Source organism: Tauraco erythrolophus, chromosome 14, assembly GCF_009769465.1.
Source record: "Tauraco erythrolophus isolate bTauEry1 chromosome 14, bTauEry1.pri, whole genome shotgun sequence".
Classification (NCBI taxonomy): Eukaryota; Metazoa; Chordata; class Aves; order Musophagiformes; family Musophagidae; genus Tauraco; species Tauraco erythrolophus.
This window is the reverse complement of record NC_141478.1, coordinates 15,860,678-15,887,303: the sequence shown is the minus strand read 5'-3', so window position 1 is coordinate 15,887,303 and position 26,626 is coordinate 15,860,678. Positions and strand designations below refer to the sequence as shown.

The 26,626-nt window shown below is 38.9% G+C and overlaps 1 protein-coding gene across 1 annotated transcript; it reads right to left on the bottom strand.

Annotated features, from left to right (window-relative positions):
- Positions 1-209: 209 nt before the first annotated feature.
- AQP9 (aquaporin 9) lies at positions 210-26,582 on the bottom strand. The gene is made up of 6 exons (XM_009984093.2): positions 26,481-26,582; positions 13,774-13,900; positions 10,567-10,704; positions 7,498-7,616; positions 5,650-5,867; positions 210-372 (listed from the first exon to the last, which is right to left on the bottom strand). Exons 1-6 carry the CDS (start codon positions 26,580-26,582, stop codon positions 210-212), a joined length of 867 nt encoding a protein of 288 aa, XP_009982395.1.
- Between the last annotated feature and the right edge of the window lie 44 nt (positions 26,583-26,626).

Genomic DNA, 26,626 nt, shown 5'->3' with positions numbered 1-26,626 from the left:
TTCACCCTTTTCACCCGCAAGTTCCCAGGTTTGAATGCGACCAGCCCAATGTTTCATGGAAAGAGGTCAGTTTTGATCTTATCTTCTATATAGATTTTCTGCTTTGAAATGCAAATTTCTACTTGAGGCATACAGGTTTTATGAAATGGTCCAAACTATCATTTGCATAAAAATGACACAACAAAATGAGAGAGAAAATTCTTCGCTTCTTACTCCATGTTGGTCAGTTCGTATTTATCATACATGTCATTTTCTTCTCCTGGCTGAGTGTCTGAGTGATGAAATTCAATAAAAACAATATAGATCGTTGCTCCAAGTATACCTCCCAGCATAGGTGCAACTATAGGGACCCACCACCAATTATTTCCGGCCCTGTAAGACAAAAAACAAAAAGAACAAGTATTATCACTATTTATTATTCTAGTGAACACCCTACCTTATATTTGGTAGTGAACAAATATGGTAGCGTGACACTCGCTATGCTGTAGTCCTTTCTTTTTTGTCTCGCATTTCTGTAAATGGATGGCACCCCTGTCTGTCCTGTCCTGCCCTGCCCGTGTTGTGATTGAAATGCTAAGTAACAACCACCAGACGTGTTGGTCTGTGCCGTACTTGCACCTCAGAAAATAAGGCCTCTTCACTGCACGTCTGGTTTGGGGCCAGGGGATAATTTCTCCCTTGTGGAAAATGGGCTTCATTGACTTACAGTGAAATGAACTGGGACATATTTGTTGCACGGCAATCTTAACTGATGCTGTTGCCAGATGCTCATGAATAGGTTTTCAGGAGTGATTAATGCAAATGTATGTTGCAAAAATGAGTTATCTTGTCTGCATGGAGATTTGCAGGTTCAGACTTGCAATAGTATACATGGTATTCCTCTTGACAAGTGTAATAGCTTATACTTGATTTTGAGTACATTTACCTTAAGGAATGTAATAAAACACGGTGACTGTAAAGTGGATTATACTTGACTAAAGTAGTCAAGATTCAAATTTCATGATGTAATGTCTTTGTGTTTAAAATGCGGGATCTTGCAGTAAGAGGTAAATAAGTATTTAGAAGTTTTATATGCATAAAACTTAATCTTTCTTAGAATTGCTGTGTTCAGTAAGAAAGTCCAGCGTATTGGTTCCACTGAAATGTTTACATTCACTTTTCACAATTACTAGGATTTAATTTTAAACGTGTAGGTTTCTGAACATTTTTAAAGAAACAAGTCTACCATTAAAAGGTATAAAACAATAAATAACACACTCTTTATACAGGAGACTTGGCCTTATAGAATTGCTCTCCCTTTCCTGGAGGTCCACATTTAGACAGTGAATTACTGAGTATTGGTTTCAGAGTACAGATTTTCTTAACTACTGGTACATGAAAGTGTTTTGATTCAATAACATTCTGTATTAATTGAATATGTGAGTCTGCAGTGAAAACCCAGTCACCTCAACTTCATGCATATTGAAAACAGAGAAGTAAAATTGTTTTTCTCCCGGAAATACAAAGGAACACACTCATCTGTGAGAGGAACTTTACGGGAAGCTGCCAGGGGAAATTTTTTAACTGTAGGATAATTATTCAGCACTCAGTTGTATAGATTTATGCAGAAGTGAACTTGCGGTTAAGTACAGCACAAGAATAGAACAGGGCTAACCTCACAGTGCCCTATTGATCATAACATTATTCCTTGTTCAGAATATTTGGGATTATTTAGATTTTGCCCTGAGGATATAAAATAACTCCCGATATTGTTCCACTGAGTTTATATATCTGTTTGTTGTTGAGTCATGAATGTCTGCTGAGCCTTTGAATTTCTGGAACAAGTACAGAGTAAGGTTTTACTGAATTAACAGAACAACAGAATCCATATCAAGTACTTGCATGTATTACTCCACATATGCCTGTGTGTGTACGCGAGCGTGTAACGAAGGTGTTTCTTGGCAGGTTTCTCTCTCAGCTTGTTCCATGAACTGACATGTGCCTTGTTGGCCTCCTGCGTGACCTTCTCCAAATCACAGCCTGTATTTGCAGCACCTGCTGCCAGCTGTGCTTTAGACAGCCTCTGCTAAGACAATGGGTGTGTAGTCTTTATAGAGGGCGATGCCAAAGCTGAAATGAGGTCAGGACGCAGTTGAGTTTCCATGACGCTCTATCTTCCCTCATTGACACAGGAGCAAGATTGTGACAGGTGCGGATAGCTTCACCAAAGTAACCTTAGTTCCCTTATACCCTAGCTTTATCCTAGCTTACAGCTTTGCTGCCAAGTTAGCAGGAAAACATCCAGCTATGCCTTTGTCATTATCAGGTGTTTTTGCTGTTGGGCGGAGCAGGAGGGAGCTGGCTGTGCAGGGAAGGAGGCACAGGCACAGGTCTGGCAAGCGGCACTTCGCTTAACTGCAAAAACATCTTACAGTGTGTAAGCTACATAGACTGGGAACTTTGGCCCATTTTAGACTTGCAAATCCGTTTCTCACCTAGCCAACTGCGGCGGGACGGTGAGACAACACTGCTTGCTGTAAGAAACGCCAGGATAATTCGGGCATTCAGCACTGTGGAAGGTGTCTGCCTACTGTTCTACGCTCTGGGAACAACGCAAAATTTTTCAGAGGCCGCTTTGCCATCCAGATCCCTGTGCAGACAAGAAGTGCGTCTCCTGACCCTTTCCAAAATGCAGTTTAGTTTAGTTCGGGCGACTTGTCCCCGGGGCCGGTGGCCACGAGGTGTCAGCGTTACCGCGCCGGCGGCTCTCGGCAGCGGCCGCGCTGTGCCCGCCGCAGCTCCCGCCTCGCCGCGGCGGCGGAGCGCTGCTCCCGAGCGAGGCAAATACCGTGTCATCTCTGCTGCTGTTGCAAGTCAGACCCGGCCTCAGCAAAGATGTAGAAGAACCCGTAATAAACCAAGGGTGAAATATTCTACGGGTAGCTTCAAACACAGATGAGAAATACTGTTTTGTAGAGCTGTTTCTCACTCTCGTTGCCATTTCATGCTCTGTTAGCTCGTCAAAATCCAGAGTCTGGTATTTGTACTCAAAGCTCTGGCTGTTTTCGCGCTACAGACAAAACTTCACGACTCAACATTTTTCTTAAGCTTATTAGAATATTAAGCATGTGCTGAAGAAAGACTCCTGGTTATCTCCATGGTTTTAGGACAATTCATTGGAAACATTTAGGTCTCTAAAGTCAGCGGTTGTCTCTAATGATGAGGACAGTTGCCATCTGTGCCACCTACTCCCAACAGGTTGAGGAGCAGTTTGCAGGAGTAGGCCACAGTGCTGACTCCATCTATTGTGTGTGAAATGGTGCTCTCCATAGGTCAGATACCACCTTTCCAGCTGCGGTGGGTCAGAGCAGCTTCTAATGGGAATCTTTAACCAAAACAAATGCAGTTGCACTAGCTAGGGAAACAATACCATGCTGAGAACATGATAAAACCAGAACTTACTGGACCTGTAAGCATGAAGAAGGGTAGAGGGTATTTTCCCCCTGTGAACTGATTATCTCAGTGTTCAGAGTATTTGCTTGGGATCAGAGTGTAGAGAAGGATGAGACTTTCTATCTGATCTATTCCAAAGTGAGGCTTTCATGGCAGTCCCTAACTGCTCTGTGGGCAGCACTCAAACACTTGCTGACCTGGACAGAGAGTGACTGAGTCAACTTATGAAAGGATTCCATCCTCACTCTGGTGAATGTTCAATGCCTTGTCAGTGTTTCCTGTTGCTTGGTTTGTGCAGCACTCCCCTCGTGTGCACTGCGGAGGTTTCATCCTTAGGTCCCAGTTCCTGGGCATGCCTTTTACTAGAGAGCGTAAGCACCTGCCTCAAGGTTGTGAATTTCAGCTAAGCTGAGACATCCAAGGTTTAGCTGCCAACTCTTGCCTCATTGCTTAAGTCTCATGCACATATAATGCCAGCAGAGCATCAGGCAGTTCAGGATCCCAGCCACAATCATTCAGACTTCTCCTGTGGCCTGTAACTGATCCAAAGCTTCCAGCTACCTAACAAAGCTCAAGTTCTTCCTAAATCCCACCTGGATCTATGCTGTAAATAGATAAGAACATATTCGTGTTGTATCATTCCCTCAAACTTGGTTATAGCTGTAGCCTTATAACTGAAGGCAGGGTGGAAGACTTCTTCCTCAATTTATACATCCCTGAGACTGCTGTAAGTTTATTCTGGCAGTGACTAGAGGTCTCATATCTCATTTTTTATGTTCTCATTTTTAAATTTCTTAGTACGGTCTTTACAGTAGAGATGCATTTCCTCTCTGTATATAAATCCTAAAACTAAATTACTTATGGGAAGAGCCCATATTGGTACCAATGTAGAGTTTTTCTTGTAATTTCTTAAATGTAAATGAGTAAGGCCTTACTTTTGGAAAGGAAGGGAGTTCATGGGTATTCTGTGACTAGACCACAGTACAATCAGGCTTCCAAACTTTTTTGCCAGCATAATAGCCAACTTCACAATATATTACTGCACATTATAGCATGTGACACTATAATTAACATCATAGTCAACAAAACTGCTTGTAATTAAATAGGCATGAGAGAGGAGAATCCTGGGTGTGGGATGGTATTCTGTGTGCTGCTGCTTTAAAAAAGGAGTAGTCTAATGGTACACTGGTAAGAGCTGCTGGGGAGGAAAACTTTGGAGGTAACAAGGCTAGAGAGCTGTGTTGCATCCGAGCCTGGGATCAGGCCTATGGTGTGACTGTGTCCCTGTTTCTTCTACATCATACCTAGCTTTTCATGTGTGAGAAAAGCTTTCATACTGCTGCCCTTGACTAAGGCACATGATTTGTGTAGATGGAAGTAATACTAAGTAAATACAGATTATTTGTGCTTGGTGAAACAGCTAAAATGAAATCTCTATTAAACAGAGCTCTCGAGTGGTCTGCAGTACTTCTGGGGATTCCTACTTGTAAATGATTGGAAAAAACAAACTATACAAAAATAAACCAAAAGGTCTACCTCCTGATGACAAATTAATCTTATTTAGATATCCCAGAGTGTTTCTTACACTGGATATGTGTAAGCTGTGGATTTGATGTGCAACTAATTAGCTGTGCATTTGGCCAGCCGAGAGCGTGTGTGTGTGCACATACATGCACGAGGATTTGTGTGTGCTCTGAAATGTGGGAAAATGAAGGAAGCTTTCTTTCGTTCACTCCTTTGCTCCCAGGCAGGAAGTTGGTCTTTTAGATTGTTGTATATTTCTGCAATAGTTCAGTAGTAATAATAGGCTAAATCAATCTGATATGTCCGTGGTTTTTACAGCACCCAATAAATATTCCCACCTAACTCTCACAATTTCTTTTTTTTTTTCCTGAAAGCTGCAGGACAAGAGAAGAAAGCACTGTTATATTTTCAGTGGCCTCTGAGAATCTCTAGTGTTTTGGGAAGGGTCTGCTTGAAACAATGATTGATATTAGAGATAATGCATGTTTGATTTGCCCTAGGAGCAGGAAATCCTTTTTAAAGCCGTTCGTGGAGAATGTCTGGCTTAAAGTGCACGAATAGCTTCTTCTGGAATGCAAAGAATTACCTATATGTATATAAAGTATGACTTGCTACCATGTTGTATCAGGATCTTACTTTCCTAGGAAGCCATTTTAGCCAAGAGCATTTTACTTCATATCCAGGCATACTTACGTGAATACTTCCATCCCCCATCCTGCAATGGCTGTGAAGAGCCTTGGGCCTAGATCCCTGGCCGGGTTCATGGCACAGCCGCTGTTCATTCCCAGGGAGCAAGAAAGAACAATTATAAGAAGTCCTACTGCAATTGGCTCCAGGCCCTTTGGTACACTGTTATTTCTGGTGTCAAAAATAGCAAATATAGCCAGAAGAAGAACAGCTGTTGACATCACCTGGCCAATGCAAAGAAAAGAATATTGAATAAATATGTGCATATTTCTTACAGTAACGAAAAAAGGGGCCATGGCAGCCTCGTGGACTGGGCAGCTTAGAGCTGGTATTTAGATTTATCCCACTATACAGAGTAACAAAATTTGGAACCCAGTGCCTCTCTACTTCATAGTAATGAGAAGTTTTGATACTGGCGCTGAAAGGAAAATACAAGAAATGTGCTGAGGACACTTGAAAGGAAAAAAAAATCTGCAGCAACCTGGTGTGGAAAGAAGAGAGGATTTAAAAGGCATCTCCTATGTAAGGTCTGATGCTTTGTTTCCACATATTTTCCTGTCAATTTGACAGTTCTGTTCATTTTTGGTAGTTCTGCTATGCCAATACAATCAGTTATATTGATATGAAAGCATTTTATGTGACTGTAGCTTACACTGATAAATTAGACTAAATATGTACCTCTTTAACCAGGTATTGCATAATGTAAGAAAAAAAGTGAAGTCTCCAAAGTCAAAACTGAGCAGCTAAAAAATTAGGAATTACCTAAATTAAGGTTGCACATGTAACTGTAATGTGAACTCTGTATGGCATATTCTAATTAAGCTGATGAAGGAAATTTTCTTGGAATTACTTTGATGAAATTGCTACTCTGCTTAAATCAAATACTTTGTAAATGTTGATTTTGCTAATAATTAACTTAGGGGAAAAACAGACAAAAGTTTCACCAATGTCAAAACATTCAATTTCTATGCTGATCTAAAGAAGTTTAAGTTTGGGTGTTAAAAATTATTTTTATTTCATCTGGTTTTAATTTTGTTTTAAAATATCCATGAGCAAAAAAGTCTGACTGATCCAAAGGAAAAATCAGAATTGTCTTTCTTACAAAATTTCAAAACAATGTTTGGGTTTTTCTGAAGCCAGATTTCATAGTCTTCAAGTCCTTTACCTAAGGAATTCCTGTGGTCCAGCAATCCCTAGATTTTCATAGCCTACTTACACAGTATATTTATTTCATGAATACCTGAAGAAGATAGATAAATTGATTAGAAGTAGATAGAAGATGTGAAAATTTGTTTTTTCACTGATGAGTAGTAAGTAGGATTAGAAGATACTGATTGAGAGTAAAGTGAAGTTTTTTTCAGATTCAGTCATTTGAAAAATAACAAACATTACAAATCTATTTGCAAAAAGAGGGTTAGAAAGGAGGATTATGGTAGCAGAAAACTCAGTTGCTCAAGGTATGTTAATCTGGCTGCTTAAGAATTTCTTAAGGAATAAAAGGTCCACCAAATGGGCTGGATTTTGATATAAATGAACATAGCTCTGCTGAAGTTTATAGAGAAACATTGATTTATGCTGGGGAAAACCTCTTATATTGCATTAAAGACATGTAGTGTGCAACAATGAACATGATGAATGTGGAAAGAACAACTTGAAATTATCTTGCTCATAAAATACAACTAAACTGTAACCCCACAAACAGCACTACATTCTTGTTGCTATTGTACACAGTGATGTATGACCAAAATGGTGAGATTCACCATACCTGTTACAGATCTCTGTATTTCTTTACTGATTGGTTTTACAGTTTTCAGTATGTTTCATTTGTAGAATCAAGACAGCAGGTGCACTTACCTGATCTGCAAATCCATTTATGAGGGACAGATATGGAGCTGGATATGTTGCAAAGATATGTGCTGTTGCATTAGGTCCTGTGACTTCAAGTGTTCCATTGCTGTACTCCATAAAGGCATCTATAGAAAACAGCCATTACCTGGTTGCACTTCTCCATAAACACTGGGTTTTCTAGGACTAGGATATATGTGACAGGTCTGTGCACTTCACGTTCTCAACTGAAAATGATAGTATTTTCTGGGATTGTAGTTAATGGATATGAGGGGTGTACTGATTATACCCTCCTGTCTCATCTCTCCTGTGCCTTGAAGTACTTGTTTTATGTATCACAGCTTTCAAAATGGAGCTGTTTCTTCCCATGCTCATTACTCTAAACTGAGTGCCAGGGAGCATTTTTGGATTCTGAACACAGTTGCATTATTATGTAAAAGGTGCTATATTTGGCCTGACGCCCCGAAAAATGTATAGCATCCTGTTGTACTGTTGCGGATTCCCAGCCACCAGGAATTACTGCTATTCCATTTGACAGGAAGGAAAGAGTTGGGGCTGTTCAGCCTGGAGAAGAGGAGGCTCCGGGGTGACCTTATAGCGGTCTTCCAGTACCTCAAGGGGGCCTACAAGAAAGATGGGGAGAGGCTGTTCAGGAGGGCCAGTTGTGATAGGACAAGGGGTAATGGTTTTAAAATAGAGGGAGGTAGATTCAGATTGGATATTAGGAAAAAAATTTTTACCATAAGAGTTGTAGAACACTGGAACAGGTTGCCCAGAGAGGTGGTGGATGCTCCATCCCTGGAGACGTTCAAGGCCAGGTTGGACGAGGCCCTGAGCAACCTGATCTAGTTGGAGATATCCCTGTTCCTTGCAGGGGGGTTGGACTAGATGACCTTTGAAGGTCCCTTCCAGCCCTAACGATTCTATGATTCTATGACAGTTGTGCAATGACTTCTTCTGGGAATAAACTCGCCTAAGAGACCTCCTCTTCTAAAGGAGTTTGAATTCACTCTGCTTGGGCTTTAAACCCAACTGCTATGCTAGTCATCTAAGATGTGAAGGGGAGAGACTAGCCCCAAAACTTCAGTTCTTAGTATATTTAAGTTAGTATTTGTATATATTGTAAGGATTTATGTATGTGTAAATACAGGTATATTTATGTTAGTGTACTTAAAGAGTATTCTAAATAGCATAATATGACTTCTGTGTCAGAATAATTTGCTGCCTTGGCAAGCCCTGAAATGTTAGAAGTAGGAAGACACTAAGATGAAGCACTCAAAAATGTGCACAGACAGACGTGAATAACAAATACTGTGTCTTTATTTCACTAGTGGATCCAGCGATGAGGTGATACCTGTGAGTAAAGGAGCAACTCCCTGTCTCCCATAGAAGTCATGGTGAGGATGGTTAGCTTCTCCTGAAGCTAGCAGACAAATCTATTTCTCCTTGCCCCTGTTTTTTCTAGCTATGCTTCAGGTCAAAATGTGGGTGCAGAGAATATTTGGTTGTTTACCTTGGTGAGGCTTTCTCATTTGCAGTGACAGATTATTTTGTTGCATTTAACTGTTACAAAAGAAAGGATAAGGAAAAGAAAATTTCTCAGCTGTGAATTACTTTGTACACCTTTAGAAGGGCCTCATGTTCAGCAGCCTAGCATATGTATTCCCTCACTCTTTCAGGAGTATTTCTAAAAATGAAAGCACATAGCTCAGATATGTGTGTAAGGGGAAGATGGAGTTGTTGAGCACCTATGTCCATTTTTCTACCAGTGAGTTTTCAGTGGACCTCAATGAGTACAGGACTCTCCTGTATTTTTTCCTTCCTGCAACTTGCAGAAGGAGTAATTAATAGGAGTAGGAGGAGGACAAAGTACTTGAGCAGAGAGAGGGATATGAGAAAATCCTGCACTGCTGAATAACAGGAAGAAGTCTCTAACCCTGACCCTTGTCCTAAGTTCCCTATCTTGGCTCCCTATCCTACTGCTACCCTTTGGCAGAACACAGTGAATCCACCCCCAACCCCATGTGCATGTTGACATACTGCTGCATTCTGGCCACAGCCCTAATCTTGGCTCTCTGGTTTGAGGAGGACTTAGATTCAGATGGAAATCCTGTTCTGGAATCCCACAGTTTCCAAATTCTACCACTGACCTTAAAACAAACAACTCCCTCTTCCCACCCCAAACCCAAACAAACAGGCCTTACCAAACCCAAAACAGTTACCACAGTTCCTAAAGCTTTTTCTATTTGCGATTACTACTGGTACTGAGCACCTAGCTGATATACAATAGGCATTTCCATTTTTGTTTTTTCTCTGTTGCACCTAGACCCAGCACTGTCTGGGGACATAATGCCTATAAGAGAGAGGCTTTGAAGGAGATGGGCTGGGGCAGTAGAAGCAGAGTTTTGGAGTGGATGGTTGAAGCAACTGATGTGACTGAGTGGCTTCATCAAGTCAGGGAGTCTGTTACTAAGTTTTTTTCCCTGTTGCATACTGTGTAAAAGAAACATGCCTCAAGCACAGCAGTAACCTTTTTTTTTCTCTTCTGACATGTGACCTCTTTATCACTCTACCTGGAGTTCATTGCCTTGCAGAGCTACCTCTCTAGGGTGGTCTGAAGTTTAGTCAGGAGGGACTTGATCTCATATCCTGTAACCTCAATGAACAACGTTGGTGATGCTTGCCTACAGGCACTTGGATCAGGTCTTTAATGTTTCTGATTTGCTTGGAAGATGAATAGCCCTATATCCTGGCTATTAAGTAATTTAAAATTCTTACTGAGAAATACATGATCTCAGAGTATCTGATTTCCCATGAATCATTTTTCTAAATTTCAAAACATTTCCTGGAGTATTAGTGTTTCAGAGAAGTTGTAGGATACCTTGAATGTTCGAGTCTTTTTTTTTTTCCTTCAAACTCTTTATGCTTCTTTCATTCTTCTTTATAGCTTTAACTTCAGTCCTGCCATTAGCCCTGTGTGAAGAGTCCTCCGTCTGCGTGGTGTTCATTGAAAAATTGGGGCCTTAGAGACTGCCTGACCTCTGGTTTGTCCTGTGAGCACGTCTAAGGTGTACTCACCATAATAAATCCCAAAGACAGCTGCTGCTCCAACAAATGCTCCCAGGAGTTGTGCTAATATGTAAATTGGTAATTTGGTCCATTTTAATCTTCCAGTCACGCACATGGCTAATGAAACGGCTGGGTTTATGTGACCACCTGAAAAATAAATCACAAAAAAAGTCGTATGGATGACTCAGATACATGAGAATAGGTGAAAGATTTGTAAAAATGTGGGCACTTTTGAACACGAGACTAGTACATGCTTTTCTAGATGTTATTTTGCAATTAAATGCTGACTGCAATTAAACTGAAACGAGTTGGATGAAATTAGGGGGGGCGGGAAGCCAGTATCCACCAAGATGCAGTTTCCCTCTTGATGTTTGCAACTGTTATTTATCAGACTGCTGTCCTGCAGTATATAATGTATAGATCTATAGACAACTTTTCTAGAAACAAACTAAGTCTGTGCTAAGTTGTGAAGGGAGAGTCCATCATTCTGCTCATATTCTCTCCCCTCAAGGGCTTGGGCTTTTTATATTTAAGGGAGGATTGGGGCAGCAGAACATTCATTCAGTTTAGCAGCATGTATTAACATTAAGGACTGTTACTGGCTTGATCGTATATCTTGAGGCAGATCTGGAGTACTTTAGATTTAAGTCGTGTTTATGTCCCCATCTTCAACCTGGGGTTACTTGGGAACTTGGTTTTCGTGAATGTAAAATTAAACAATGTTAGGGCTGTCCAGCTTCATGCTGACTGTTGGTGAGCTATGCCTAGATGAGATCCAGGGACAGCAGTGCATAGTTCTTTATCACACGTCTTCATCAAGCTCTTACACCCTCCAGAAAGGTCCATGATAAGGAAACTGATAAAGTAGCTGTGCTGAAACACAGTATTCTATTTCCTGTGGAATTTCCTTCCTGTGTTATTAGGAGTAGCTACACCTAAACTCACACATAGAAAATATCTCAGCAACATTGGACTTCATAGTGACTCTTAGTTTCTAAAATATGTTTATTATTATGTCACATACTAGTAATTTCTCTCAACATCTTTTATTAACCTGGAAAAAAGTATTGAATGCTTTTGGAAAACTTCATTTTTTACAAATATGTAGCTGATACTTAAGCAATACAAATTGCCAAATAAATAAACAGATTAAACAGTACTCCACAGTAAAGATACAGTAAACCCCAAGTTTTGCAATGACATAGCAGATCCATTGCTTACCTTCCAGGTAATGTCTCATTTCAGCCTGTATGGTTATCAGGAAAAAAATGGCCTTTTTCTTTAATAAAATAACTAGAAGAGCATGACTTTTATCTGTCAAAGGCTAGTGATGGAGAAAGGGCCTCTATGTACAGTTTCTGTGTTTGCTTGCACTGCAGGTCAGTGAGTCATTATCTTATGAAATCCAGGCACCTTTGATACATAATGAACTGACAAACACAGATAACAAGCTGGATAAAGCTTTCTTTGTATCATTTCCAAAACTCTGACCTAGTAGCAGCAGTCTTGAATTAATTCCTCACTGTTTCAAATTCTTCAGCACAGAGCGAATAGATGGATGGCACCTTATTTAACAGACCTTCATGTGAATTTTGATAAATTGTTGTCTTGTCTTTTGTTCTTTACTCTGGCTGGAAAGAATCATTTTCCTTTCTTTCAACACCTGATATTCTTCCTCACCTGTACATAATACAGAGTGATCATGATGGCCAGGACAAGTCATAATAATGTTAAAGATGTCTGATTAAAATTAAATCTGGAAAGGAAAAGTCTAGTTGATGGCTCTCATGCTGATTTAGGACAGTTAAAAGATTCTTGGTTCCTGTTCCACTGGTAGTTTCCTGGTTAAAAAAAAAAAAAGTCCACTTTGGATAGTGTGTTCCCCATTCTTTTGCAGTTGCAGTGATCACAGTCATGAGTTTGTTTGAAATGTTAAGTTGGAAAAAATGGTGGGAACTAGACATTGAGAAAAATTAGCTGGAGGAAAATCAAAAAGGGGAATTTTCTTAGATAAATGAGTGTGCAGACTATATATTTTATGTTACCATTAGTTCAGAGTTTTATAAAGAACTGATGCAAAATATTTTAGCAGTACTCATATTTGAGACTTCATGGCCAAAGAGCCACAGAATTTGCTAACAAGTTCTATATAGGAACTGATATTCTAAAGCGTCCACTAGTAATCGTATGTTGGATAGTGACAGCCTATTGAAATATCTGTTCCTATTCTTTCACAGCGAAAATGCACCGTGTGCAGAATCCTTTGTCATGGGAAAACCACAGGAAGCACAATACTGCAACATCTGCAACTGCGCTGCCCTGCTGGATTGAACTCTGATCCTCTATATAATAGAGAAGAATATCCCTTAAATATGCAAACGTAGGACAGGTTAGTGCCTTTACAGGTTTTTTTTTTTTCATGATACTGCATTAGAAGAGTTTACCTGCCTACATGTAAACCAAAAGCTGTAGCTTAAAGTTGTTCCGATAATACGAATGTACTGCTGAATTAACTTCATGTGGTATTAAGGAACCATTCTGCTGTTTTCAATGACAGTAACAAGACTGCCTGTGTTGCAGTAGCTTGAGCACTCTCTAATGTGAACTTTGAAACCTCCTCATGCATGGTGTTTCTGTAAAAGAATTTGTAAAAGAGAAGAGAAATGGCCACAGTAATTTCTGCTATAGCAACAGCATATAATGGCCTACTTATACCTAGAGATATCTGCCCAGATCGACTTTACCCTCTTTATGAAGGGTAAGAAATAACTCTGTGAGAACTGGAGTAAAAGGGCACCATTTGCTTTAAGAGGGCAATATAAACTTCACATACAACATGGAGTATTATTTATTGTAATGCACAACACAGTGTATTATTACAATCCATCATTTTCTATTAAAGGGAGAATTTAAATGTTAGAAGCAGTTATGCTAGTGTTTCTGATACTATTTTGGCCAAACTCAATGGTGGCAATAGGAGTTTGCGTACTGTAGTTCAGATCAGAATTTGGTGGAAAGTTTTGTCAAGCACAAAGAATAGAAGGAAACAAGGAGAACACACAAGATTTACTAGTGAAACTCTGATGCAGACTCTACCGTAATGGTGCTTGCTATTGCTAGATACATAATTGTTTATACCATGAAATGGAAGTAATTTAATAAGGTAGCCTTAAAACCATGGCAATAAATTCTATATAAGAAAAAAAAGTCACTTACCAGAAACTCCCCCAGATACATACACTGCTACGGTGACTGCCATTGCAAATCCAACTGATACTGTCATGGGCCCACCATGGGCTCCTCGACTAAGGACAGTCTGTCCCACGCATCCACATCCAAGTGCCTGTATTTTAAAAGAGAAATGTAAAACCATGAGTGTGTCTTCAAACATTATTGGTTAGTTTGCAACTCCTGCTGCTATCCAGGTATAGCTGAAAATGTTGTTAAATATTGAAACAATGCTAGAATTTGAGATTAGCAGCATGTATGCCATTGTTGCCTTTGGTGCAAAGGAACATTTGCTCTTTATTTTCCCTAGCTCTCTGATCAGGAAGAACGTCTGCTCCCCAGAAAACAGTGTTCAAGTACCATGATGGGATACAGATCACAACTTGAAGCCTGAACAAGATCTCACGGCCTCTACAACAAATCTCTGCATCTGAAAGTGAAGAGGGAATTAATTCTGTGTGGTAAGTTTTCAGTTCCAAATTGTTGTTATAAGCAGTGAAAGAATTACTGTAAAAGTTATGAAAGATAGTTGAAAAAGCCTTTAATGTTTAATGTCAAAACTCTGGAATGAGACAACTTTCTGGAGATTAGAGTGTGTGTTACACTTATGCTGCCTTGATATCATATATCGCTCTATCAAAATATTTCACTGGCTCTGCAGCTTGAACAATTAACTAAAGTGGGGATATCTGAATAGTTCACACTGGAGTATTCTCATTGATCTTAAACTAGCTTCCGTTTTATGTTGGTTTCCCTCAGAATTATGTTCAGCAGCACACTTAAACATATGCTTAAGATCATGTTTATTCAGTTCTAAGGCTTCTGCTTAGCTTCAAGCATATGTTTAGGTTCTATTAAAGTTGGTAGGAAAGATTTTCAAAGGTACAAAAGACCTTTAGTTTAAGATAGACTAACCAATCCATTCCTACTAGAAATCAATTTGTATCTTTGATAATCTCCTTTTTAAATATATGCTTTAGTGTTTTGCTGAGTAAGGACCCAACAATCTATGGAAGATATCAAGTAATATCTATAGTCTGAAAACTTTTGCTCCTCTGCAACTGTAAGTGATCTGAATCATACCATTTCTGGGATGTGACTAGATTTATGTTGAGCAACCTAAATTACTTTGATGTTAAATTGGATATATATGTTTTGTATATATTCCTCCTCTGATAGTTCGTGGGAATCTGACTTTTTTTTTTTTCTTCTGATAGAATCATTCCGTCTTAGCCAATGCAGTTGCTTTGGTTAATCTCCTTCCTTCGCTTTAGTGTTCTGCCATCACAGTGTGTCACCAATGACTGTATTGCAAATATTCTTCCTAACTATGCATATTGGAATACATAAAATTTAGTTCGTTTAGAAATGCTTATTTTCAGTTGCAAGACAGTTGCATTCAGAAACTGCAAAGAAATTGGAAAATCTTTCCTGCCTTAGAAATAGATTGTACCAAAAAGATTTGGTAATTGAGATTTAAAAAGCAAGTCCTGCTAGAATAGATGCAATTTAAACAGGCAAAAATCATACTTTTGTTTCCATTATTTCCTCAAGGGTTTTAACTAATACCAAAATGTGACAGAAAACCTCTCAATAAAATTACGTTCTTAACTAGCTTTGCAATGCAGATGGAGTTTCTGTTATAAAAGTGCCCTGAGACTATGTCATATACCCAGGTGCAGATCTTGCCTCGAGGTTATAACCATGCAAGCAAACAAAACAGTCTGGTGCCAAAGTGTTACAGCTGTCAGGTTACGTAAGGGTAGGGTGGTGTTAGATAGCAGCAGTTTGTTGGACTGCATAATTTAAAGTTACAAGACATATTCTAAGCTGCAGTCTACTGTTGTGCAACAGATGACATACGCTTACGTTAGGCGTTCTCTCATTGCTATTAGTATCTGTACCTAGCAGTTCAAATGTGAGCACAAACGCGCATACAGATGTAAGCCAAAACAAAATACACTTCAGTTGTTCAGAGCTGAAATTACGTGGTTTTTTAAAACTTCATATGAGACTATTCTGCTCATCATGTATTTATATGTTTAATATGGAAAGAATAGGTATGCTGGAATTTATAAAGTTTAAGATTAGGGCACAATTCTAGAGGAGGTGGAATTAGCACACAGTAACCTTCATTTTCCAGACTTCTCAAAGGAAGTATTCCAGAAGTTGCACCAAGCAAGATTTAGTGAATGATACGGCTCAGACGTGGAGCAAGTTCAGTAGGCTGGTCTGGGGCCTGTGTACACTGGGGTGCAGTTTGCATTCAGGCAAGCAGTTAGACCTACAAGTGTGCACTTGTGTTCTGAAATGGCATACAGAGTTTTGCAGATTCACGGAAAAAGTCATTCTTTTGAAAATATTACCCCTTTCTGTAAGGATGATGAAAAAAAAGACAGGAGCAGGGAGATGGGTATAGAAAAGGATAAAGGACAGTAACCACATCTGTGTATATCAAGTACAAATTCGCAAAAAGAGGGAAGGAAATAACAGAAAGAGGCTGTGGCCTCCCTTCCCTGATTGCCGGAACTGAGGAGAATCCTATCGAAACAGCTGTGTAGTCCTCTTGCATAATAGCTTCTGCTCTGCACATCATAAGGAAATATGCAACTCCAGGCGCTCCATTTTTGTACTAACCAGTCTCAGAAAACGGAATTTACAAACAAGAAGGCATACAAGCTCACTTGAACACAGCTGCACTGGCTTCTTGCTCGGTGGATGTTGGTAAATGACTCCCTGCTCATTCGTTTACAATGAAAGAACACTACTGCAGGCACAGTCAGTGTGTGCCCATTCTGGGATGGGGAAACTGGAAACTGAACTTGCAAACCTGAACCATGTTACAGTAATATTTTCTCCATTTGTTGTCATTTTAAGAAGGAGAGAAAAAAAATTTCTCATATCTAGTGCAGCTAGATTGACATAATTAGAAACTGTCACCTAACCATGTAATTTAATTACATGAGCAGCAATTTAAAACCCCATGAATCTTTGCTTGGCCGAGTTAAGACCAACTAGATCGTCAAGTTGTAACTAAATATTCGAAGTTTCTAGGCCAAGCTCAGCCATCACCTGCACCCACAGAAACTTGTTGACTGAAGCACATGAAGTTGATGGGAATTTAATTTGCAGTAGAATATAACCAGATCCTGTTATCTTGTCTTATCTTATGTTACCAGGTTTTCATCTTAGCAGTCGTCTATAGCCTGATCTGCTTAAATTTACTGAAGTAGCTTCAGTACTGATTTTTTGTTCACAAAGTAATTATATTACTGTCATAAATAACATTTGGTTGTGGAATAGCTGCCAGAAAACTTACTTCATAGTTGTTAGATCCTTCTCTTTGTCTTGGGTAACAAGGCTAATGTTAGGAAAGGAAAACAACTGTCCTTCAATGAGCATAATGTCCTGTTACTCCCTAGAAGCTTACAGAATTTTATCTCTATCCCAGTCATCAGAGAGTCTAAAGATTGTTTTGCCTCCATCTGTGCTATTTTCAGGATTTTCGCAAATGCTTGTAACAGCATTTTTCAGTGTAAATAGGATTTCCTGCATGATCCATCCAGAATTTTAGGAAATCTGTTTTTGTACATGGCCTTTAAAACTTTAGACATCTTAAAGCAGAATGCTTATATAAAAAAGGCCCCTTCTTGTCAAACCGATCTAGTGGTAGCATGCATTCATAGCCATATACTCTTGCTGTCGCTTTAAAGAAGCAGCCAAGTCTCCTGCATTTTTTTTCGGTGTGGAGACTGCAAAATGGAGTATGTTTTGTTGTATCTTGTACATCACCAGCTGCCAAGCTGTAGTGAATTCCATACCTACAGCAGGGTACCAGAGATGTCCCTGCAGGCAGAGTATGGCCTCCACGACTACACAACTAATGATGCTCTAAACGAATACAAGAATTCAGTGTGCTACAAGGAGTATCGAGTCAGCAGCTGTAAAAAAAAAATATGTATTTTAATTATAAGCTGTACACTTTCAATCAGGAAACGCTAGAAAAGTAGTTAAAATTTTCTCTTTTAGTCAGTTTCAGGACAGAACCTTACTTAAATAACCACAGCTAATTATGAAGAATCTCCAAAGATCCCTCCACCAATTCAGAATTTTCTGTAAGGATGCCTTTGTTCAGAGAAGGCAGCAACCCTGCCTCTTTCCCACGCCATACTCCCACCTATGTTCTCCAACTGTTCCCCAGACAGGCATTTCCTGTGACTTGTCTGCTCCCCTTTTTCAGACTGGACAGACCTGCACTACTGCTCTTGGTTCTGCTGCGTGTGCGTACGTTCCTGCACGGTGCTGTGAAGGGGCCGGGCTCTCAGAGGCAACGCCGTGTGTTAGACTCAAGCTGTGTGCTTGCGGTGAGTGTCCTTATGCTATCCTAAAGTTACCCATTCCGAGTCTGCAGAAGCAGAGCAATATTACTGGGACACTCGAGGACATGAGGGCAAGCCCCGGTGTTTCACGTCTTAGGGAAACTCCATGACTTCTCCAAGCAGCCAGACTTAGCACTGCATATTTAGGCCTTTAGAAGCAGCGATACAGGCAGGAAGAGTCAGTGTGTCCTTTTGGGGTTGTGGAAAGTGGTTGCATTTGTCCTTCACTGCAGGTAGGGATCTCTTTGACCAAAATTGCGCATGAAACATTAGAGGGTTGTTTGTGGTTTACTGTAGTCTTGTACTGTTCCTCCTGCTTCCCATTAATTTTTCCATCTATGGTTAGTTTAGGTGTTGCTTATAAAAAGTAGTTAATAAACTTTTCAGATTAGAGGCTGATTACTAAACTGAGGGTGTCCTTCTAAAGGTCTTTAATTTGGAGTGTATTTTAGGACTTACTTTCATTTCCAATCTCTTTATTTACAAAGCAAGTCTGCTTGATAATTTATTTATTGCATTTCGTAATAAGGTGTTTCATAATGGATTAGAAATTCTTTCCATACAGAGCCATATTTTTGCTGTGTTTGTGTGTGATGTAGGGCCTTAATTCAGCCTGGGCTCCTAAGCATTCTTTCAATAGGGATGGTAATGCTAACAGCAACAAAAATAGAGGCACGTTAGACCTACTAAAATTCAGGGCATTAGCTCTGCAAGAATTCAAGTTGCAGGAAACTCCTGTTCTTCCAGGAAAGAGCAATCTCCATCTAATTTCATGTTTAGTATTTGCTATCTTGTGTTAAATCAGATGGTACTTAACATTTTCAAGGTGAGATAAAAATATAGCTTATCAGTCAAGTAATTTTAAAATACTTGAAAAGCACATGGCTCTTATTTTGTCATTAATTAAATATTTTGGTGTAGATGGGGAGGATTTCTGCACATTAAAATTTAATCAAACTTGCAGTAATAAAAAATCTCTATATCTGCTCTCCTGATGACCTCCTGGGACACAACAAATATCCTCTTGTGTTCAAATGGATTTCCTTTTTTTTTTTTCGGACTTGCTCTCTAATGAAGTAAGGGTTTGGAAAAAACCTTTATAATTTAGTTAATTAATTAGTATAGACATAATCCTTATAATGATTGCTATTTTGAAATCAATTCTTTAATGACAGAAAGCATTACTACTTGAAGATATGAATGTAAATTGAATAATGCTTTGGATGAATTGTGTATATAAAGCTTTTAAAACATATAAAGATCTGGTTCAAATTGCTCTGTGGGAAAAATGCAGTGAAAATATTGAGGGACAGACTATGTTGTGTTATATAAACTGATGCTTTTAAATTTTTATTATTGCTTTTGCACATGCAATAGGAGACAAATAAAAGCTTGAAATCACCTAGAGAGAATGCAAAGGTCTGCATTCTCTCGTATTTTATTATGATTAATATTGCACTCCTCATCCTGAAATGCTGAAATGCTTTTCTTTCCTGAATTATATACAGCAACTGGCTTGAGTCAGTTTCTTCAGCAAAGATTATTTTTCTTTTCTTATGAAGTTTTAGAAATTCAGAAGAGAAAGGAAATTAAACATTTCATATTCAGATACAAACTTTCAGGAGTGAAACATGGCCCCTTGCAAAGGGTCTAGGAAGAAAAGCCTAGGCAAGTGAAGAAAATCTTACCTAGTACCTTCTTGAGGAGAAAAAAAGCCTATTCAGGTGCTGCTTCCCTCCCATGTTACTCATTTATTCTTGAGCTGAGATGTGCTTCTCTGCTTTGCTTCCTACACCAAGTGAAAAGATCAAAATATTTCTAAACTCTTAAAATGTGTTTAGTCTTTGTAACAGTGCTCAGGGAATTATACCACTCAGAGAGAGAGCAGGAGCAGGCATTGCAGTTTCTGAGAAAGCAGATTTAGTATCTTCTCTTAGGAGTATAACGGTACACTTTTTTTACTCTTTCTTTTGGGTACAGAAACAGGGTGGCTGGATTTTTGCTGTGTCCTCACAGTTGGAGGTGCACGGTTATGAGTAATTAAAGCCCCAGTATGTTCTCTTCCTAAGCTGTTTTCTGTTGGCGAAAAAAAGCTGAATGCTTTCAATAGTAAACCTTTGAGAAATGGGTTGGAGGAACTGAGTAGAGTTTGCCTTTAAACCAGACCATGGATTGGAGAGCTTGCTAGAATTCACTTTTAGCCAGAGTGGTTTATTCAAGTGTTGAGATCACAAAGATATAAACTCACTGTATGGCATGAACTGCATTTATTATCTTTTATTCTGTTCTCCAACTGTTTACGACAGTTTTAAAAAGTTACTACTTTTATTACCTTTTTTTTTTTAATTTGCCAAAACTTTTGAGAAAACAGGCTGTAAATTTATGTCTGTAAAATGTAAATTCAAGTTTTGCACTCACAGTTAAATATTGAACGGATATAAATCTTCTGTGAGGCTCAGGGAGAGTGCCTACACTTCAGTGCTATAGATGCAAACTTTCTGGAAAAAAGTGCATCTGCAGAGAAAGGTCCTGGAAAATTAAGTTCAGCTTACTGGAACTTCTTGGTTAAACAATGAGAGCTGAGTTATGTGTTGAGGCTGATGCTGCAGAGATGGAGATAATTATCTTCTAAAACTTTCATGCAACACAGAACATCTGAGTCACCTAAAAGTTTAACATGTCATATACTGGAAAACTTCAGTTTGTATTGAAAACAAAAGATTTCCTGTGACTTTTCAGAATTATTTGCTATAATAAACATTTCAGGGTAAAAGAACAGTTAGGTAACCTTCCGTTCAGTTCTTTCACATTGCTAGCTATTCAGCTGAATTAAAGAATGACTTCAGGGAAACAGAAGTGTTGTCTAGAAAAAAAAAAAAGTAGTTAATTGATTTTGATAATAGTAAAATTACAGAAATAATACCAGTGTGCAAGAACTTCTCTTAACCTCGGCACAGCTGAAGGTCTTTGTTACCACTTTGACTTCTGTTTGCAGTGCTGATTTAATAGAGTTTCAAGAAAGAGGAAGAGTTTGCACATCTTCAGCAGAATCATTAGCAAAATTTCATGCCATCAAAATATATGCAACTGGTACATTTGCAGATACAGAAAGGACTCTGAGTTGGTGATGACAGGGAAAGGAAGCATCTTATTCCCATAAAACGAACAGTTTTGGTCTGGAAGTGCAGGATTAAATTCCATGACATTAGATTAATGAGTGACTTCTATTATTCATCGGTTGTAAAACAGTATTGCTGGTAGACACTCTAATGTATGGATCTCTGCGACATAAGAGCCACTTTTCAGAGTGAAAACGTTGCCAAGACCCATGGTATTTGTAGCGTTATATAATATTTATTTTTTTAATTTAAATATCTATATAATATATAATATTTAAAATATGTTGAGTGACATATCAAAATACCAATTATAAATATGTTTTAATAACCTTTTTCATCTAGCTTTGACAAACTTCATTTCACTAAAAGCTAATTATACAAGATTCTATACTCCAGGAAATTCACTGCTGATGGCAAACAAGGTACCTATTAGAAGCTACTGCTATTTAATTTTCAACCTTAAACAAAACTTGCTGTGAGCAATTTCATCCTATACAAAGAGTCTCCCTTTCACAAAAATTTAGAACATGGAATGTATCTTTGTTTAAAATTTCCTAGTAGTATTTTTTTTTTATTAGATACTAAACATTTAAGGAATAAATGATAACAAGCTACATTTGCTTTCATGTAATAACATCATGTAATGAGGATCTAATGCATGTTTGGAGTAAGGGATATATATTACTGTACAGTATTGTAATTAACATGCACTGGAACATAGGGCCACCAAAATAAAGATACAGAAATTTTTTTAGATTTTAATCTTCTGGACTTAGAAAATCCATGGAATGTCATACTTAAAAGATTTTTTCAGGGAAGACTAAACTCCAGAAGAAAGCAGGACTAATAACTTACATAATGAAGTGGTCAGAATATGAAAACAAGACAAAAATATTTTGATGAGCAAAAGATGAAGAGCCTTCCTTCTCATTAGTTGGAGTATTTGCAGCATGAGGTGTCATATATTCATTTATGCCCATGTACTGCATCCTCCATGCACACACTAACATTTGCTTCAGTGGGAGTTTTGGAAGAGGCTCCCTACCGCTGGTTGGAGACTAAGCTTTGGGATAGGAATATATATACTAACACTTGTGTTTATATGCTAAATGGAAACCTGTGTTCTGTTTATGCAAGGAAGCGTACACTGCTCCAGACTCAGGAGGTACTGGCTCCTGTGCCACTCTGTTCTGGGAAACTGTGTTTAGTAAGATGCTCTTGAGAGTGAAATTGAAATACAAACTACGTTAGGTGAGCAGTAGCTGGTAAGGGAAGCCACATGGCCTATTTGGCTTCTCTTTTTGGAACTGTTCCAATTCAGATATACTTAATGGCATAAGCCAGAGTAAATCCCATTTTGTTTGAGAGCAATGCAGCTAAGTTCCAAAGGGGAAATACAGAGAGAAGCGTGATTAAAAGCAGAGAGGCAGTTGGATAGGTGGACAGACTCACTGAAAAGTCACGTAAACCATCTATCTGATGCAGCATGGCTTCTTGACTCTCTTGTGCTAGCACCCAGATATTGGCCCCCAGAGTAACGCACAGGAGCCCCAAGAGGAAATGTACTGAACCAGGAGACATGTTGGAGAACAAAAAGCTCTCCAAAGAGCTCTTCCTCAAGGAAGGCTTCAGGGGCAGCCCTGGCTACAGAAGGCTGAGGCTGTCAAAGGCTGGGAAACGTGTGCGCCTCAGCCACCAGGGTATAAACAGGGCGGGTGTTTACCCACCTCAGGGACCTGTTGCATAGGTGCAGGCTGGAGAGACTAGTCCCACAAATTGGTTCCAAACACACTGTGTAAAACCCACATTAGTCTCTATTTCCTGGAAAACAGTCATATCCTTTTCAAATGTTCACAGAAAGCTTTATTGGGTAGGTTGTGTTTGTTATGGATATTTGTTCTAAATTACAAGCGGCACAATTAAACTTTGCAGGTTGGACAGCACCAAGGTAAATGCAAGAAATGGGCAGGAGTTTACAAATACTCTTCAAATATAAATACCCAGCAGAGTGCAGGCTCCTGACTGCCTGTACTGCACATGTAACTTAGTTACATTAAAACTGCACCACTCCATTTGTTTTACAGAAATCACGTAAGAGGTGAAGTGCAACATTTTCTCAGCTTGATGGAACCTTATAAAGTGAATACAGTATAGTTCAAGACAGTAACCAAAAGCTCAGTGTAACCAAAACCACATGCAATTTGCATTTGGTTATGGACTGTATGTTTGGGGTTTTCTGCCCCAATTCTTGTTCCAGGGTGTAATTAGAGAAGCTGTGCTATGCCTTGGGGAATAATTCAAGGCTTGATACTGAAATAAATACTCGATCCCCCCTCAAAATACATCTAAGAGTGAAATAGCCTAATCACCAGCAGGATTACCCAGACAGGTGTTAATAGCAGCTGCACTGTGCACCATTTGATCCACCTATACAGCAGGGCACTTCCAGGTTCCTCGAGTTTAGTGTTTCTCACTGAACCCTCAGAGGTTGAAATCAGGTGCTTTAATAAGCAGAGAGACTCGCGCAGTCTATGTCTGTAATATCAGGTCGTGCAGTGCAAGCTGCTGGTTCAGAGAACCTAACTATGGACATCTCAGGAGGGATTACTTAGGAATATCTCCAGTCTGATCCACTGGACTGAGCATCCATTAATGGTTAGCACGTTTGCTGTGATTCTGGAGGTCACCTTCCACTTTAGTTTCATCTGGAAAGAATTCAGTTGACGTGCTCTGAGACCACGCTACAAGGCAAACCACAACATGTTAAGTAGAGATGACCAAGAGGTGTTATCCAAACTGTATACCCAGTGACTTTCTCAAGGCTTGTTGTCTCAAACCTGTTCAACATTGCAAGCAAAGCCCTTCTTGCCCCCAGGTGAAGGTTTGGTTTTTGCCTGATGAGTGATTTCACTTTCTAGATGTCCTGAAATCGTTCTTACTGTTTGTAGATTTTCCAGTTTGGAGAATAATGCTGCAAGGCTTGAGAGTTACCAAAGATGGTAGTTTAAGCTCTTAATAACATGTGGTCTGTGATGATGTTGCCCAGAAGAAATAGAAATAGGTGATTTAAGGGGACAGAATTTCACCTGGCTAACTTCCAGAGGTGCTAGGTTGCTTGTAAATGTAGGTAGTGTCAGTTAGCATTGAATTCCAGGCAGAGCCTGTGGGTAATAGAAAGGTTCATCCCTGCCTTGCTCCTTGGCACAAGTGCTCCACACAGGCTGTAACACCTATCACAGTGACATGAAATGGCTTTCAGCAAAGATCTGAATCAGCTATGCTGTAGGCTGTGAACTTCTATCTCACTTTTACTTTGTAACAAGATTAAGACATAGTAATAGCATGATGGAAGAAAGCTATCACTTCTTTTGCATAGATGGTGTCTTTTTTTCAAGGATTTCTGCCTTCTAACTTACCAGGGTGCCCCTTTCATTAGCTCCAATTCAAGTTAAGAGTTTAATATTTATCTGTTCTTGAAGAGAAACTACTTACTAGCTGACAGTACCTAAAAGCAATAGCGATAAATAACAGCAGAAAAGTCAGTTTCTTCACAATAAACGCTTTGTACTGCTGCTAACTCACACAGTCTAAACTTAAATTGAGGTATCCAAGCACTGAAAAAGCTGCGGTTTAATCCATGTGAGGCTCTTCTCTGCTTTAAGAGAGAGATTAGTCTGCTTTAAGGTTGAGACTAGAAAGGGTAAGATAGAATTGAGAAACTCAGATTATCAACAACAATTTTGTAGCTTCATTTTCTGCTATATTCATATGGTGAATATAGTAGGAAATGGGCTCTGGATTTGAATTTCCTTGTAGTCTTGTGCAGCAGGACATTAAATAATAGCATTTGTGATCTAATCTGCACTTTAATACGTTTTCTTCACTTGCTTAATTGCATTAATGGAAAGAGGAGGATGATCTCGTGGTGAGGACAGAGTACTGGAAATCAGGTGATCTGGGTTATATTCGGAGTTCTGCCACAGGCTTCCTGTGCTGGCTGTTGTAATCAAGTTTGCTAATACATAAATGGAGATAACAACATTTCCCCTCCTTACCAGGGTGTTGTGACACTCAATTCATTAATGTTTGTAAAATGCTTTGTGCTTCTTGCTTCTAAATGTGCTCCTTACCGTAATAACGTCTTATAGATGGTATTAAATTTGAGAATAATGTTACTTTACTGCCTGTGCACTTCAGTTGGGTGAAGTGTAGTAAAGACTATTCTTTTCATGTATTTTATGAGCTACTGGAATTTTTTTAGATTACTTACTTGAAATTTAGCTAATATACTTACAGTTATAAAATGCACTATGTCAGTACTATGCCTGCTTCTTATTTTTTTCTGTCCTTTCACTATGATGAAATATTTAGCAATAAGCAAGACTGTCTTGTTCTGACTGAAAGGAAGAAGAAAGAGTTTGGCATAAACACTTTATCTGCTCGACTTCCAGTGCTGCTACTGAGTCTGCCCTCTACCCTGGTAAATCACCAAGTAGCCCTGTGTCCCAGTGCAAAATGCACAGAAAAATTGAGAAAGAAATTAAGTTTAAAAATCTGAGGATATGAAAATGAGGAGTTTCAATATTTACCTAAATTGTAGCAGCACTATAGGACCAAGCAACTGTGTAATTTATGTAGTACAGTTAAAAACAAAACAAAAAATAGTTAACTTACAAAATCTCTGAAGGTTCAGCAATGCAACTGCCAATAGATTCACTACAAATCACACAGTTACATTTCTATATTGCACAGAAAAATAACTCAGCTAAAATTCTCTTCACGTGCAATACAGTGTGTTTATTAAAGCAAATGGAAGTTGTGCATAGAAGTGAAAGTAGAATAAACTGCTGAGTTTTTTAAAAACAAAAGCGAGAGTATTATTAACGTTCATTGTGCATATCTGGATTTTTCAGAATGTGGGAGTTCACTGAAATTCTGCTCCTATATGAAATCAAATGCTTCTCAGACAATTGTAATACATAAAGCTATCTGGTTTTAATAGCCAGTAATAATTGCATCAGATGAAGAAATGAATTATGAACTTACCGTAAATAGAAGCAATTAATTCAAAGCTGTACAATGTTTGTCAGGCAGTAACCATGCTGCTGGTACAGTACAAGAAAAAGCATACATGTCCTCTTACAAGCACTGTCCAACATTAGATTAGTACGAAGAAAGGAAAGCAGCTGACACTTACTATCAATATAAAAGTTCCCAGGAATTCTGAGAGGGCTTCTTTAACCAAGCTGTTCTTCAAGGCAAATTTCTCCTTTAAACTCCTTTTGCTTTTCCGGCTCATTTTGGCTTCCTCTATTGCTCTGGTGCCCTAGTTACGAATACATG

Excerpts from the sequence above, each read along its gene's own strand:
- AQP9 (XM_009984093.2), bottom strand. The coding sequence starts at position 26,582 with ATGAGCCGGAAAAGCAAAAGGAGTTTAAAGGAGAAATTTGCCTTGAAG. Across the intron at positions 5,868-7,497 it reads TAAATGGATTTGCAGATCAG|GTGATGTCAACAGCTGTTCT; the intron begins GTAAGTGCACCT and ends TGCATTGGCCAG. Across the intron at positions 373-5,649 it reads TGGGGGATGGAAGTATTCAC|GGCCGGAAATAATTGGTGGT; the intron begins GTAAGTATGCCT and ends TTTGTCTTACAG.